Source organism: Corvus kubaryi, unplaced genomic scaffold (assembly GCF_017639235.1).
Source record: "Corvus kubaryi isolate FWS band 111438036 unplaced genomic scaffold, C.kubaryi_AGA036_p1.0 78, whole genome shotgun sequence".
Classification (NCBI taxonomy): domain Eukaryota; kingdom Metazoa; phylum Chordata; class Aves; order Passeriformes; family Corvidae; genus Corvus; species Corvus kubaryi.
Window position 1 is genome coordinate 9,269,791 of NW_024582065.1, and position 16,013 is coordinate 9,285,803.

The 16,013-nt window shown below is 43.3% G+C and overlaps 1 protein-coding gene across 6 annotated transcripts in view; it reads right to left on the bottom strand.

The window, feature by feature from the left end:
• Positions 1-16,013, bottom strand: part of DENND1A (DENN domain containing 1A) — a 159,585-nt gene that overhangs the window by 71,021 nt on the left and 72,551 nt on the right. For all 6 annotated transcript variants that reach the window (XM_042052484.1, XM_042052483.1, XM_042052485.1 and 3 more), the window contains 3 exons: positions 12,473-12,583; positions 7,290-7,390; positions 1,415-1,460 (listed from right to left, as the gene is read on the bottom strand). In XM_042052484.1, coding sequence (XP_041908418.1) covers positions 1,415-1,460; positions 7,290-7,390; positions 12,473-12,583 — 258 coding nt within the window. The remainder of the gene's footprint in view (positions 1-1,414; positions 1,461-7,289; positions 7,391-12,472; positions 12,584-16,013) is intronic.

Below are 16,013 nucleotides of genomic sequence, written 5' to 3' on the forward strand. Positions count from 1 at the left end.
TTTGTGAAAGCTGAAAAGTGTGTGTATGGAGATATCCCATTCACCAGCTCTCCTCCATCTTTTACATACACCACAATAACCAAACCAGTGATTGCCTGGGATGGATATGGGGCAGAAAGTTTCTTGATCAATATGAAAAATACATTTCTTCTTAGATATTCCCTCACTCCTGCCTATGCAGTATCCAAGAAGCCCCTTGAACGGAAGCATATGATGTGCAAACAAATGTATGTGTTGACTTTTAAACTAATTGGTTATTCACAAACACATTGTACTGAAATTCTCTACTTGATTTAGCAGTATAAAGGGCATAAAAAATCATCTGTACCCAGGATGGTAAGGAAAAGAAAAAAGACATCCTGCACATTCAATCTATCTTCTCACAAGAAAACTGACTCCTAAAATTACCTCTCATTAATGCTGGAAAAAGAGGGGACGTTACACAGCACACACAAACACACAGAGCATCATTATTACACACACTTGCCCTAGTGAAAGAATCAGTATTTTTTTATCAATATTTCCAGAAATTACACATTTTTATGGACAATACAACAACAATTTTTCTAGTAATACACATTCCTTTATGTGATGTTAGCCCCAGTTTTCTGAACTGTTCTGTATCCTGAACATGAAGGCTCAATTTCCAAACACAGGAGCTAAAACAGGGACACAGGTCCATTAATGTCCAGGGGTATGTGGAGTCCCAGCAGAGCTCCCTGGGCAGGAATGCCTCTTCCCACCCAGAGCACTCCTTGGGAAGGGGCACAGTCAGTAAGGATGAGGATTTCAGAGGTACCTAAGTCAGTATCTTTTGTTGTTCCCCAGATACTTTTGAGGAAAGCCATCGACTGTTTCACCAGTACTGGAAGCAAAAGCAAATGTGCTATTTCCACTTTTAGAGTTTTTAAAAAGTCACATGAATTACTGGGAATTGTTTATAGGAGAAGCTTTCTGTGAGGGCTGGTTCTCTGCCAGCTTTGTGTTAACATTAACTGCAAGTTCCTTCTTTTCAGATCTTTCGAACATTAAAAAAATTACAATCTGTCTGCAAAAGCCTAAAAGAGAACTGTAACTGTCAACATTGTGGTTTAATATCGACTCTGCCTTTGTGCCTGAGTCCAACCAAGGCACTGAACTGATTAAATGAAGCCCCAGGGTGGGGAGGGGAGCACGACGTGAGCTTGTCACCGCCGAGCTGCGAGCGGGAAGTCTGCCCAAGGAGCACAGGGGAGCAAACAAGGCTCCTGAAGATGCAACATTATCATGTATGCCTCACTCAATTCCCTCAGCACTCCCAAATTAACAGGATTATTTCACTTTTAAGCATATGAATGAATGTGTAATTGCTTGCAGAATCTGGCTCTAAACTATACCACTATACATAGTTTCAGAAATGGTGCAAGAGACTTACCTCCATCAAACTTAAGTGTATTCCAATGAGGTAGGGCATGGGGGCACTGCGGAGAGGAAAAGAAACCCGGCTTTACATCCTCATAACAGTGAATAACACACATGACTTACAAAATTAGCTACAGGAAAACACTGGGATAGCGGATCAGATTTTGCTTAAAAAATAGTAGATACATATATACAAACAAATCACATGTGAACAAAGTGTTACTCCATATCTGAAAGACTTTTGTTACTATGCAATAGCCTCCTACTCCTGAAAGACTTCATTTTTTCTTGACATCAGAATTTCTAAGTGACTAAGTTTGGGCAGGTACCCAAGGACAGCTGTTAAACATATCCCTAACACTGGGGTCTTTTGTTAGAAAACCAAACAAAATGTGTTATTGCAATTTTAAAAACATACCCTTGGAAAAGACTTTTCCAAGAGTATTCTTTCAAAAACTGGACCCAGTTGTAGTGTCAAGTGGTTAATTTAATGTATATGTATCACCCAGTACTACAAGCTTTGAATTCTTTGAGTGAGTCCAGATACATTTTTAAGTCATTTACTTTTAAGTATAAATCTTGACAAGTTTTCATTTATAAAAGAAAACAAAAAATACTTTTGAAGATTCTGATAATCTCCAGAGTTCCTGAGACATCCGCTGATACCAATGTTCCCCTCAGGACACAAAACCTAAATACCCCAGAGGCTCATAGGCCAGGTTTTAGCCTTGGACACTGGCATGACACCTTTGTTAGCCCACAGAATGCCAGTGCTGAAGGGAAGACTGATCTTCTCCATGTCCCTTTCCTGATGTGAGCAAACCCCGAGAAGGACCCGCTCCCAGCAGAGAGCCCTGGCTGGGAGCTGCCTGTCCGGTGTCCAGGATTTCCAACGCTGAGCTGCTCGCAGCCTCCCCCTCGGCAATCAGGGCCCGGCGCAGCAGAGCCATCAGCGAGGCTGCCAGAGCTGCTAATTGCAAATATGGCACATCCTGCCTGCGAAACGCAGCGCACACAGACAGACACAACTTCTAAAATAGAGCCTCAGCTCGCTTTGGATACAGAAGCTCAAAGAGCTCATTTTCAATTTCAGATGAAAAAATGAGAGAAATGTCACTGTACTGCCTTGGATTAAAATATCTCCCATATTGCTGCTCTAAGCTGGTGCCTACTGCTCAGTAAGAGCAGTACAGTGCTGAAAAAGCTCCTGAGACACCAGGCCAGCAAAAATCCCTGCTTCTCCTTTTCCTGAGAAATACCTTTAAAAATATATTTACTGATAAGCATATTAATATTTATGTTGTTTATTAATACACCCCCTCAAACTGCCACTCTGTAGGATGCTCTACTGAGGTGGAAACAGCCCCTGCAGTAGACATTCTATGTGAAAACATTTTTTTTCCTTTCTGAAGACATTAAACACATACAACTTCCTAAGTCCCTTCCCAGTTCACTGGCAGAACACTCCAGTGCCTTGTCCCACATCACTGCAATGAGTGTCCGGCCCAGGGCCCCTGCACCCCCACAGCCCCTTGGGACAGAGCCCAGAGGGGCTGCTACAGCACAGAACCATCCTGAATGTTCTGCTTCCTGGGAATCCCGTGGCTGGCAACTGGAACACCCACCCAGGTCCCTGGGCAGAAGGTTTGCCTGCTCCCTACCACACTCGCCCACGACACACAAGTGCTGCTCAGCTGAGCCCTGATTTGTCATGGACACGTTTGATTTGTGACAAACGCCATCTCTTCACTTCCCATGGCCACAGCCCAGGAGCAAGAAAACAGCCAGGAATTTTATACCCAGAGAACGAAGCACTGCTTTGGCTCTGGCTGCACAATGGCCCCGCGAGCCGGGCTCGGCTGCCCCGGCCCCTCCGGTGCCACCACCACCAATGTGGTTCCAATTAAGGACTTCCAGCAACGCGACAGCTTCAATCCCCACCGCACAAAGTCGGAACCTCGGCAGGAAGTCTTAAGCCTGCAAATGTCTCATCTAGTGAGACATTGGCTAACGTAATGAAAGGAAGCAGGAAGAGTGCAGTATTCCTGAAAACCAGCCATTTATTAACATCTCCAAACATAGGAAGAGAAGATATGGCTTAAGATACATGGATCAGGTTTGGATGCAAAGACTCATCTTTTCAGTGCTGGAGTGACAAACATTACATGTAATGGCAATACAGCACATAAACACTTACAGGGACTGCATAAATAACCTCAATAAAATGTGATTCTGGTAAAGAGCATAAATATTTCCAATAAAATCTACCAGAGAGATTCTATTCTTCCATCATCACTCATCAGTATGACTGAATAGGAAACACACCTAGAAGTAAATGCCGAAAGTTCATGTCAGGCTTCATAAATTGCTTTTATCACCATTTCTCTTGACCATGAGTTAATCATAGGCCATTATTTAAGTAGACCTTTAGCATCCTGTGCAGGGGAATGTGCTGTGTCCCCCCTTCCCCACCCAGGGCACACTGAAACAGTCCTTCCTCACTGCGATTCAGGTCCTGAGATGTGGAACACTCCAGCAGTTTTTAATATTTTATCAGGGTAGATTTGTACTTGCAAGACTTCCAAGAGAAGTTCAGCAAGACACATCCCTTGTATAAAGAGCAGAAACACTCGGCACAACCTTTAATCCTTCTGGGAGCCCTGGCAGATTAAAGACTGCCCTTCAGAGCAGGCCTTCCCCACTGCTTGACACTTCATCAGTCCTGGGGCTTCTTACAGCCACAACTACTAATTACTCAAAGTTGTTTGCTGGCAGCCAATAGCCATTAAGTGCAAAATTAAGAAGTATCAGTTTCTACCACATGTATTTACTGCTCAAACAAAGTGCCTGCGTGAGCCTTTCAGAACAAAGAGAGGGGTCATTACTCCTCTTGTGCTACACTGGCTCCCAAGGCAATCAGCCTTATTTATAATCAAATGAGTTATATAGGTAAATATCAAATCATTAAAGTAGCAATGCATAAGCATGAATATGGATTTTGGGGACATAATGGCTATATATTGCCCATTTATTACAGTTGCATTTTTACAATTTCTTTAATTCGTTTCCTTAGGCAAACTAGAGACGGCTTAATTATGCTCCCAAGAGGTGGGCAACTACTAATTGGAAGAGAAGCAGGTGAAATAGAGGGACATTTCTTCTTAAGTGAAGAAAGCCCAGCCTTAAAAAATACTGCAATTCACCAGGAAAAGTAATGTAAAAACCCAAGGATTTCCAAAAGGTTCCTATTTACAGCTACACAGGGATTTCACCATTTTGCTTCATTGTTCCAGGAAAATGGATGAGATCACACTTACCACATTCACGTCTTGCTGTACAAGCATTGACTTAATGGGTGGCTCTCTCCCACCACTGGTACTTCCCTCTCTGGGGCAGTCTCCTGATTTCTCTTCAGATTCCTCATTGAAATGCAACAGAATTCCACCCAAAATTTATTGGAGTAATTGATGCAAATCAGAAACTTGACTGCATAAATTGGAACAATGCAGAGAACACACAGCTCTGACACCAGGAGAGCAGCTACAAGGAGCTTTAGTGAGTGCCCAGGTGTGCCAGGCTCAATGACAATGCCCACCGAGCTCCTTGGGCAGGAATCTTTGCTTCCCAGCAGCGGGGGGACTTCAGCTCCCCCTCCACCTACTCAGAGAAGCACATTGACTATATGCAGATTTAGAAAATAGGAGAAAGGGAGTTAAAAAAACTCCTGGAGAAAGGGCAAACTGCCCCAACAGAAGCATTTGTTAGCAGCTGTGCCAGGGTGCTCTGAGAATATATTCATGCTGGCTGCTAAGCTGTCTGTCTGATAGAATAGACTGTTTTAATCACCCTACGAAATATACTGTTGCTTCTGGTGACAAAGCTCTGGGGCTCAGCGCACACTCAGCTGCGTCCCAGCTCAGCAAAGACAGGCTTTTCTAAGGGCTCATTTTAAACACAGACGCTGAGAGCAAGAAGGAAGCAAACAGACACAGTGGGAGTGGTTTTATGGCACACAAAAAACAAACTGGGAAAAGTAGTGAGGAAAATTGATACACTGCTTCCTCCACATCAACAAATGTTTAAATTTCCAATAAAATAGATGGACAAGAGCTGACCAAGTAGTTGTATGTGCTTGACTATCAATGCTTGGTGGCAGCATCTCACTAACCAGGACTTCTGGCACCTGCTGGCATGTGCTCTAAACAAACAAAACCCAACCAAACAACACCCCAAACCAGCCACCAGCAGCGCAGCTGTGCTTCTGTACTTCCTCTGTTGCTCTGCATCCAAAGGAACAAGCAATTGTGCATCAAGGTGTGAGATCTAATGACAGCATTTTAGTCTCCTCCACCCAAAATGTTTCCCTGGGCTGAAAATACACTAAAGAGCAGTGTCCAATTAAAAAATAAAAACAAAGGATAGCACTCTTCCCCTTGCTTCCCCTCCCACCCCCTGTCCTCAGCAAATCTACACAACAGGGACGATCAATGGGAGATCCACCACCAGCACTGACTCAGCACTGAGGGCAAGTATTTGGGAGACACAACCTTTGGGCATTTTCAGTTCTGAGGGAAGGTATGTCAGTGAGGAATGCAGGGGAACAGAAATACTAAGTTTGAGAAAATCCTTTAAAGAGGGAAATGGGAAGCAAAAGGCAAGTAATCACAGGTGGAATTTACTTTTTTCAAACACTTTCAAAGATCTCGAGTGACACGGTCTATCCATCCTTCTGTGAGTTTCAAAAGAGCAGGGGAAGATTCAAAACATCACAGCACAGTCCGTAAATGAGCACAGCCAACTGAATGAACAAGATATTCTGTATTCATAAGAACTGAAGAATCCTCATTGCTTTAAGTTTTGTTCCCATTTCAGCTCTCTAAAATTCTTATGTCATATTTGCAAATAAAATAACCAGGCAATAATTAAAATTAAATTAAGCTCTTCTATTTTAAATAATCTCAGGTCATTTCCCTTAAGAGGCAGACACCAGTAAGCAGAAATACTGCCTTAAAGCAGGGAGCAGGGAGCTGATTGCTCAGTCCTCCCAGGCAAAATGACATCTCCAAGTTCACATGGTTACAAAATAGATGGTGGACTCTATTTTGGGAAATATATTTATGGCACATAAATTGTTGCTAAATTGACTTACTCAAACAATGACAGAGTGTGTAGCTACCTCTCCAATTAAAGTTCCTGGCTGGGTAAGGAAATCAGTTGTTGCATTTGTGAGCTGCCTAACAGTTGTACATTTTGAAATCATTCTTTGCACACAGCCTGGCTCCCTCCTGCCATGGCCGGGTGTTGGCCACGAAAGAATCCCCTCAGTGATGCTCAGTGACTTGTGGCTTTCTCTCCTGCACCAGGGTTTGCTTTTTGCACCCTCTGGGTGGGCCCCTTTCCCTGCCTTTGTCAGGAAGTCCATGAATAACTGATCACCAAGGGCAAAGCCTGTGCCTGCGAGCAGCAGGTACCTGAGGGGAGCTGGGGCAGCCTCTCCAAGTGTTAATTACACGTGAGAAGCCCATTATCCAGGGAAAGGCACCTGCTGGCACTGCAAATGACTGGGACCTGCCCTTCCTGTGCAGGGAATCAGGGAAGGCTCATTTCCACAGGAGATAACTCTTTACATTCTGCTCCCTGTACCCTTACACAGGCACACACAACATTTACATCAGCTGCAGAGGAGCAAACTTCCTTTAAACATGCACGTTTTGGTTTCCAGGCCTTCACTTGCTGCTGGTTATCCCGGCTGGATCCCCAGGAACAGCCGCATCAGGAGAGAGCTTCAGACTCACTCTAAGAAATGTGCACAGTGCTGTGGGTCTGAGGGACAGATACACATCTCCAGAACACACACACAGGTAATGCACACACAGAGATGGCCTTACCAGCAGTAGTCCAGGAGATGTGGGGGCAGGACAGGAATGTAAACATGCTGCCAGAACATCGGGTAGAGCATGGCTGCAGACCCATGGATGCAGGCAGTTAACTGAAAAACACACAGAGAAACCGCAGCGTAAATGAGACAAACCTCGAGCTTCAAATGGTAAACTTAGAGGCAAGAAAGTAAAGAATCAACTCTCCTTTCCTATCAATGCTTTATGAGAAAATACACAGCACTGCTGGCAAAAACAAGGGTCTTGGGGGGAGCAGGAGTGGCTGCCATCCGCCTGACTTTGTGAACAGCTGAGAACACGATTCACTCGCAAACCCAACCTGCAAAGAACACCCGGCATTTTATAAAGCAACAGAAACATGGAAATGAAAACACAAAGGGAACTAAGAAACAGTAATGGCAAATCTCCCAAACCTGGAAATTACCATGCATTAAATATCACAAAACTGCTCTGAAATTATAACACAAACTGAAAAAACCATGGCATGCGTTTCTTAAAAACACAGTACGCTAAACTCAGTGATTAAATCTTGATGATTTAAAAGGGAATTTTATCTAATTGCCCTTCACCTGATCATTTGATCCATTGAATTTCTCAGTTACATTGTTAAAAACTCATGCAGAAGAGTTTTGATGTGGCAGGTACCGAATTAGCAAAGGGAAGTGCCAGTGAAGCCACGGGGAGAATCCTCACAGAGGAAATTACTGCTCTCAATCCTATTTCAAACAATAATTATTAATTGGAAAAGAAGATAAGCAGGATATTTGTCACAATCACTAAGGGTATTAATATGGAGCAGGTGGCAATGCTCAATAAGGCAATCTCAGCAAAAGCTATAGGCAAAACACTGTAAGAGGATATGAGCACACACACTTGGGGAAACAAGTAAATAAATCAGAGCACTCACACAGACACATCCAAGGCAGACTCAGAGGTGACAGGGAAGAGTCACATCCACCCTGCCCCTGTTCCCAGTTCAGAGTGTCCTTTAATCTCCAGGGACACCCAGCACAAGCACTACACTGTGCTTCACTTGTGAGGGATGTTTTGAACACAACTCTCAACAAATCCTCCCAGTTCTCGGAAGGCAGGAGGAAACTGAGCATTTAATGCCTTCTGGGCAAGGGGAAGGAGGCAGAGCACTTCTTATGAGTCCTGAGGAGACAAACTCTAAGGGACTAAGGTCCCTGTGGTGGCCTGAATGTGTCCGAGACCAAACCAAGCAAAGACAAATCATGATATTAATCCTAACTCAGTTAGAGGTGGCATAACCTTAAAAAAAACCAGCCCTCATTATTATTAATTTCCATTAAGACAGACTAGTGACTCACAGACCTTGCAAAGGGAACCCATGACTGGAAAAGGAAATGCTTTGGATGGGCTAAACCAGACCCTTCAGGCTCCGTGTCAGGAAAAATCAGCTACAGTTGGGGGTAGTTTGGGTTCTGTTCACTACCAAAGCCTTTCTGTGAGTAACAGAGCCTGGTGGTCCAAGTAAAATGCAGGTCAGTGGGCAGGACGGTGGAAGACAGGCCTGCATTTTATGTGTTACTTTTATGCCTCTGAACAACACAACCAGTTTTTTCTAAATTTAAATTTAATTCTAGATTAGGAACTGCTTCTCTGAGGATTGAGTGGATAATTTCAGCCATTACTACACAACATGGTCGTGGCTGTAGAGGAGTGAATTCCATAATCCTACGAGGCCTCTTCCAAGCCCCTTCCCACTGGTTTTAAAACTCAGCAAGAAAAGATGAAACATCCACAATGCTCAGCACTCAGACATCTGAGCAGGACCTGACACCTCCTTTGGAGACTCCCACCTGGCAGGAGTCAGGTGACACCCGAGCAGGGGTGAGCCCCAGCCCCAGCCTCCAGCTCTGCCCTGAGAAGGGCTCAAACCCAGCTGATCTGCTGGAGACCTCATCTGATCAGTGACTGTCACCCAGGAAACAAGCACTTCAGAGTAAGGCAGCCTGAGAAATGCCCAACTGCCAGAACTACAAGAATCCAGCATTTTGAACTCGGATTAGTTCCACTCCTCAGCTCTGTGCAGCTGTTGCTGGAGGGTGTAAGGAGATCGCTGTGGAAGGGACACACTCAGTCACTGGGCACTTTGTGCAGTTCTATATTTAATGCTCTAAAAGCCTGATTTGAGCAAATGAGATCAATAGGAATTTGTCACAAACTTGAAACTACTAAGCTGATGTTGAACTACACGAGATCATTTTCCACCCCTGGCTCCTGGCACACACTGGGCAGGATGTGGCTACCAAGGTGCAATAAGGACACTGAGGAAAAGAACCACCTTTTGCATGGCTGTAAGATTAGGGGGTTGCATTCTTTGGGGCTAAAAACCAAGTAGAAAGCTGAGCTATAACAGAATTAAGCAGTGAAAGCAGTACCGTCACAAAGGCTGTGTATGAAGGCAACAGGGACAGCAACAGAGCTGTGGCATCAGAGCTGGGCAAGCTCTCAGCTGTGAAGCATCACAAGGACAGGTGGGGTATCAAATTGATCATATGTTATTCTAATTCCTCACCCTCAGAGCCCCAAGGCCCATCAGACCCCTGCCAGGGAATAGGAGGTTTGTCAGAGCTCCCCGTGCTGCGGCAGAAGTGGCACAGGAAGCTCTGCTCCAGGATCAAACATCCATGTCACGATGGGATTCTTTGCTTTGTGCTAAAACTCCAAAAATCACAGAAAAGGCAAAGAAATCCACCTCAGTATGATGGAGCCAGACAGAAACATCCCTGAAATCCCCAAGTTTAAGTAATTTCAGAGCTTCGCGTAAGATGCCTTATAATGAGAGCCAGCGTGCTGCTGCCCCGCTCCCAGCCAGGAAACACCTTGGGGTGGCCGGGCCGCAAGTTCTGAAGGAAAAGAGAATTCTGGATGGAAGGAGACCTCCAGTTTCATTTTTGCAGCAGCATGCTCCCACCAGCAGGTGAGCTTCTGCCAGGCACAGGGCATTTATCATTTTGGTTCATATCTCACGTTTTTTGAGGACTTAGATCACAGAATATGTAATGAAATTTAACAGGAATAACTGTTTTAACATTTTGAGAAATTACCTGCATTTCCTTTGGTAGAGACGAAGAACAAAATCCAAAAAAACAGCAATAATTTCTCTATAGGTTCAGTACACATGCTTTATAAAATAGCTAACAAACACGGCTTTGTTCAGTTACCCCTAAATCTTATTCAACTTAAGGATATAAGGACATTGAAAATCAAAATTTGAATTTGAGATGATGTATTGTAGCACAGAATTCATTCTACCATAAAAGGCTTTCTACCCAGGATGGTTTTGTTTTCTATCTCTCACCTGGTATTAAATTCAAGCCCTACGTCTGAAGTGTGTCTCCCAAAGCTAACAGAAATGAACTGCAAATAGGTCCCTTCCACTTTTGTGTTAAAAATCCAAAAGCTAAAAACAAAGGCAGCAGCCCCTGAGCAGCCCCAGAGCAGCCCCCCAGGCTGGCTGCACTCGGGGAGTGGGGGGTTTGGTTCCTTAGCAGTGACAAGGTCTTGGCTTCCTCCGAGCACAGGCTGAGAGCAGAGAATGTTCCTGGGCTGGAACGGCGAGCGGCAACCGCTGGCTGCGGCCCAGCTCCTCAAACCTGCCTTCCACTGTCACTCCAATCTGCCAGCAGTTTATAGAGAAAGTTGTAAGCTAAGAACACACAGTATGAATACCCCTCCCTCCCAAGAACCAGACGTGCTTTTATCTTGGACAGAGGCAAAAGGAAGAGAAATAACAGAAAGAGAGGAAAAAAACCCAGCCCCACTTGTGAATTGGCTCATTAAGGAAGGCACAGTGACAGGTAAGTAATTCCTCTTCCCAGGCTCTGTCACAAAGGGAGAGATTAAACCAACCAACCACACATCTGAAATGCTTTGGGCAGCCCTTCTCTTCTTCCCTCCTCTCTGATCATTTACTGTTCTTTTCATTCCGTAGGTTGCTGAAATAAACACCTCTCCTTCATTTTATTTCATTACCAGGCCTGGATGGAATTTTCCTTATTTTAGTAGCGATGACATAGAATACGTGGCAGATAGAGAAGTTAAGATTTTACAAGTTTTCTATGGTATTAAACTTCATAATACTTAAATGCTTTCAGTTAAATGTGGGATTGATTGTAAACATTATTAATAGTTGTTATTAGGTCCTGGAGGCTATTATAATCCTCCTCCTTTTGCTTACCTTTCAAAATGATACTGCAATAGTTATTCTGGGATTAAGTCTGAGGCCTTACTCCTCTCACTTCTCTGCCCTGTGCTGACAGACCATCCTTACGAGGATTTGTGGACATTACTCCAGCCTTCCAGAGCATTCACAATGCCATGGAGCAGTCTGAATCTCAAGCACAAAGCAGGTCTGGTCATACATCAGATACCAGTTACAGCCACAGGAAATGGAAATAGCAGCTGTACTTCAGCCAGGACTGCTCGAGTGCTCAGCCCACAGCACTAGAAACCAGAATTAGTTAAACCATCTTCAGCACTCACAAAGGAAAGCAATCAATAGCCATTTACAGAGCAAACACGATGACCATGGAGCATTTGCTTTCATAAAGAAAATCACAATCTTATTGACTGCTAAACCTTGAAATGCATAACACAAAACTTTGAACTGAATCAAGCCCTGTGCTTGTTTTGATCTCCAGCCATTTTTTAGAAGAGAGTACTCTAGAATATTCAGCAGCTTTCATCTCTCAGACACTTGATGGAGCCTAAGGAGCATTAAGACTAAACCTTATCAAACACAACTCAAACACAACTGCAAAACTGTGCATTGTCAATGTACTTCAGCCCACTCCTCTGGTCCATCCAGAAGAGGTCACTGGAACATCCATTTGACAGTGTCATTTATCTTTTTTTTTTTCCTGTCAAGTAAATTCTGAATAAAGGACTTCACTATGGCATAAGTCTTTGAACATTTGTGTACCAAACAGCCACAAAAATCCCTGCATCCAAAAAATTCTTTTGAACATTGTGGGCCAACAGAAGTTCTATAAAATCCTCACATAAGGCACAAAACTGAGCTGGGGCTGCATAACTGAGGTTGAAAGGTGGACCTGGAGATAATCAGTTAATTTCCTACATATGACTGTGATTAAAAAAAAAAAAACAAACTGTGAATAGAAGAAATTCTTGTGCATTTTACTTACAGTGCTCAGCTTACTACAGCAAATGAGGATGCGGCGCTCGTACAGCATACTGGCGTAGAGATGCAGCATGTTGTTGACATCAACTGCTACAAAATACTCTGTCAGATTTCTCTGAGGAGAGACAAAAATCATTTTTTACTCATGACATTACAAAACCAAGTGTCCTTAACAAAAAAAAAAAAACAAAACCAAAACCAAAGAGATTTCATCCTTCTATTGTGCTACATCCAGTATGAGGCTTAACAAAAGAAAGCAGGATTTCATCTTAAGGCAGAGGCCTTTCTAATTGCAGTATCTCTCCCCAGAGTTTTGGGGAGCTGGGTCTTAGAGTAATAAAAGTGATGATGTTTCACCCACAGCTTTCTGAATACTAGATACTTCTCTGAGAAAAAAAATGTTCTGTCACTTTTATGGAGACTTCAAAGCTGCCTGATAAAGTACCAAAACCTCACACCCCAACACTAAAAGCAGCTCTCAGAGGCCAGTTCCAATACAGCAGATTCAATTGTGAGCTCAGTTAGTGCTAGAAAAATTCTGACTATTGGAAACACATCTGGGCATTTAACACACACTAAACCCAGTTGTCTGAACTGAACCCCTCACTTCGGGCACTCAGACATCCCTGGGTGGGAGACAGGAGCACCTCCCTGGGGAGACTGAGGAAGGAGGCAGGAAATTATCTCTCTGAGCACTTCACTTCTTAAAACATAGAAATTAAAGAAAAAGGGAGAGGTGGAGGAAAAGATAATGCCCAAAAATGCTGAATTAGGGAATTTGTCTCCAAATAGCTTCTTACAGACATGAAAGGGTTGCTATAGGATAAAGACAGCCTTATACAAAAAGCACATGTGAGAGCAAAATTAGATTAGTCATGAATTCAAGTGCAATCTTAATCATCCTTAAATAAAAAAGTGCAGAAAAGCAAAAAGCAAATATGATTTAGAAACTTAAAGAAGCTCAACAAAGCCTATTAGCACTTTTGACAGATCCAAGATACTTGGCCTGAGAAGTCTGCCAAGATGCTTCATACTGTGCAAAAATATGTTCCCCAGCTTGCCATCCAAACACAAAGAACTGAAGGAAAATTAAGCATTGTATTTGGGAGACTTTGGTACCAGTATGTAGGGGGATAAAAACTGAGCTCATTATGATTGGCTTCAAACACATAAAATAAAACAATCATTCAGGTCTTCATTAAAGTAGAGCTGGAGCCACAGACAGGTACAGTCAAAGGAGAAAAAAAAAAAGCCAACACATTTTGCCAAAAACCTATTAAACTATCATGTACTTTTTCTGTATTTCTCATCCCATCTGTGCTGATTAACATGATATTTTTGTCTAAACATAAGCTGTCTTCTCCACGGCTCTTCTTCCCCCTCTCACCCACCCTTCCACCACGCCAAAACACAGTGTGTGATGACACAATTCCTGCTAATAGTGGGAATTAAAAGAATTTTTAAGGAGCCCTGAACTCCCTTTGATGCCACCCAACTCAGGGGCACGGCAAAAGCAGCACACAATCCCTGCATCCTGCCCGAGGGTGCAGCCCTGCTCCACACGGATCTGTTTGTGAGGCAACAGCCTCCACTGCGAGAGGAAAATAGACGTGGGGACTTGATTTGCAATTGTTCTTTCATCGAGTTTATTGTGATGACATGACACACAAATGTACCTTCAGATGGAAAGATTTGTAAGGTTTCAGTCTTGTCTGCTCTCCAAGATTTGCCAAGGACACCTGGGAACCATGTGGGCTGCATGGAAATGTATTGGTACTGAGGAGATTCACGTGTTCCCTCAAAGTTGTATTTATAAGAAAGCTGTCAGCTCTGAAGCTGAAATTGGGACTTACACATGTATTTTGAAAGACATGTCTCGTAAGTGACAAAACCATGAATGAGTTAAATAAATACAAATGAAAGCGTTCCAATTTGCAGGATAATTGTTATGTATTTTGCTTCCTAGGACTTAAACCTTTCTCAGGGCAGTAAAAAGCGGGATTTTCAGAACAGGTATTCCCACTCCTCTCAAAATTCACCAAGAGTGTTACAAAACTCCCTCACGCTCCTTTGAAATTTCGTTCCCAGATCAATCATCCATTTGATCATTTGCTATCTCGTATCAATAAACACACACTGACTACTCTGACTTTTGAGATTAAAAATCACGTACTTCTCTTCCACTGTCAGCTAATGAGGAAGATGGACCCAGTGATACAAAAGTACTGAGGGCATCATCCCCAAGAAAACACCATCATTTCAGCCTCTTAACTTACCTGCACCTTCTGAAAGACAACAGCTACTACCAGGAAATTCAGTCTTGCACTGTATTTCCTGCAACCAACCTGATTTATTTCTGAAGTCACACTGCATTTACACATCCCTCACACAACTTACATCTCCTGAAGAAGGGAATGAGTTGCTGTTACAGAAAAGTGCCCATGCTAAATGGTCTGTGACTCATTAAACACATTGATCTGACACAAAGTCAGATAATTCCAAGAGGTTTGTTAACATTCCAAACAGTGCTCTCTGCAGCTCTCCATTCATCATCACATCCAACTACGAAGTTTGGCACCACTACAACTTTTGCTAATATGGGTTTTAAATGCAATTCCTGGTAAGATGTACAGAATTTTTAATAAATCAGGTCAATTGACTAAAATACAGCAGACTTATGCCCATTTAATATCCTTGTATTATTCCCTAATATGCTCAATTCCACACAGAAGTTGGTTTAACAGACAGACAAAAACCTTTTAAGAAATTAGACAATCCTGGGATAGTGGGAGGTGTCACTGCCCATGCCAGGGGGTGGCACTGGATGGGCTTTAAGGCCCCTTCCAACCTGAATTATTCTGGGATTTTATGATTCTATGAATTAGGACAGGATTTGATGACTGGTTTAGACTCAGGGATTGATTCCTGAATTACACCCAGTGTATCATTATTTGTACAAAAATAAAGCACCTCGGAAGAAAGAGCGCATCTATTAAATTTCCTGTCAGGATATGTGTCAGTATGAAGAGTCTGCAACACAGCAAAACCAGCAACAGTGTTTTGAAAGCCAAACAAAAAGCCCCGAATGCTATCTGCTATACAAATCACCCACAAATGAGATGGAATGGCTTGATGATCCTTTTTTCTTTCATGCCATCAACTGAAGAATATGATGCTGAGACCGACTGCAAAATGCTTGGGAAAGAAAACTGAGATGTCAGGCACAGGAGTTTGGCTGAGACAGAGCAGGAGCACATTAAAGAGTATTTAAGAGAAGCAAATGCCAGCATTGTCTCCCCACAGACTTATCATCTGGCTGGAGAGCTGAGCCAGGCTGGAACACACATGACTGCAGGAGGCTTAAAAAGTCTCCCAAAAAGTGGCTCAAAGAGCCAGGTGTGTCTGGTGTTCTCAGGAGCCGTCTAGCAAGCACAGTGTTTTCCCTGCTGTCTCAGGTCATTATTCCAGAGGGGTGGCAGTGTAGGATTAGCAGAGCTGCTGTTTTACCCACATCAATCTGTCCATCATCCTTGTCCATACAGTTC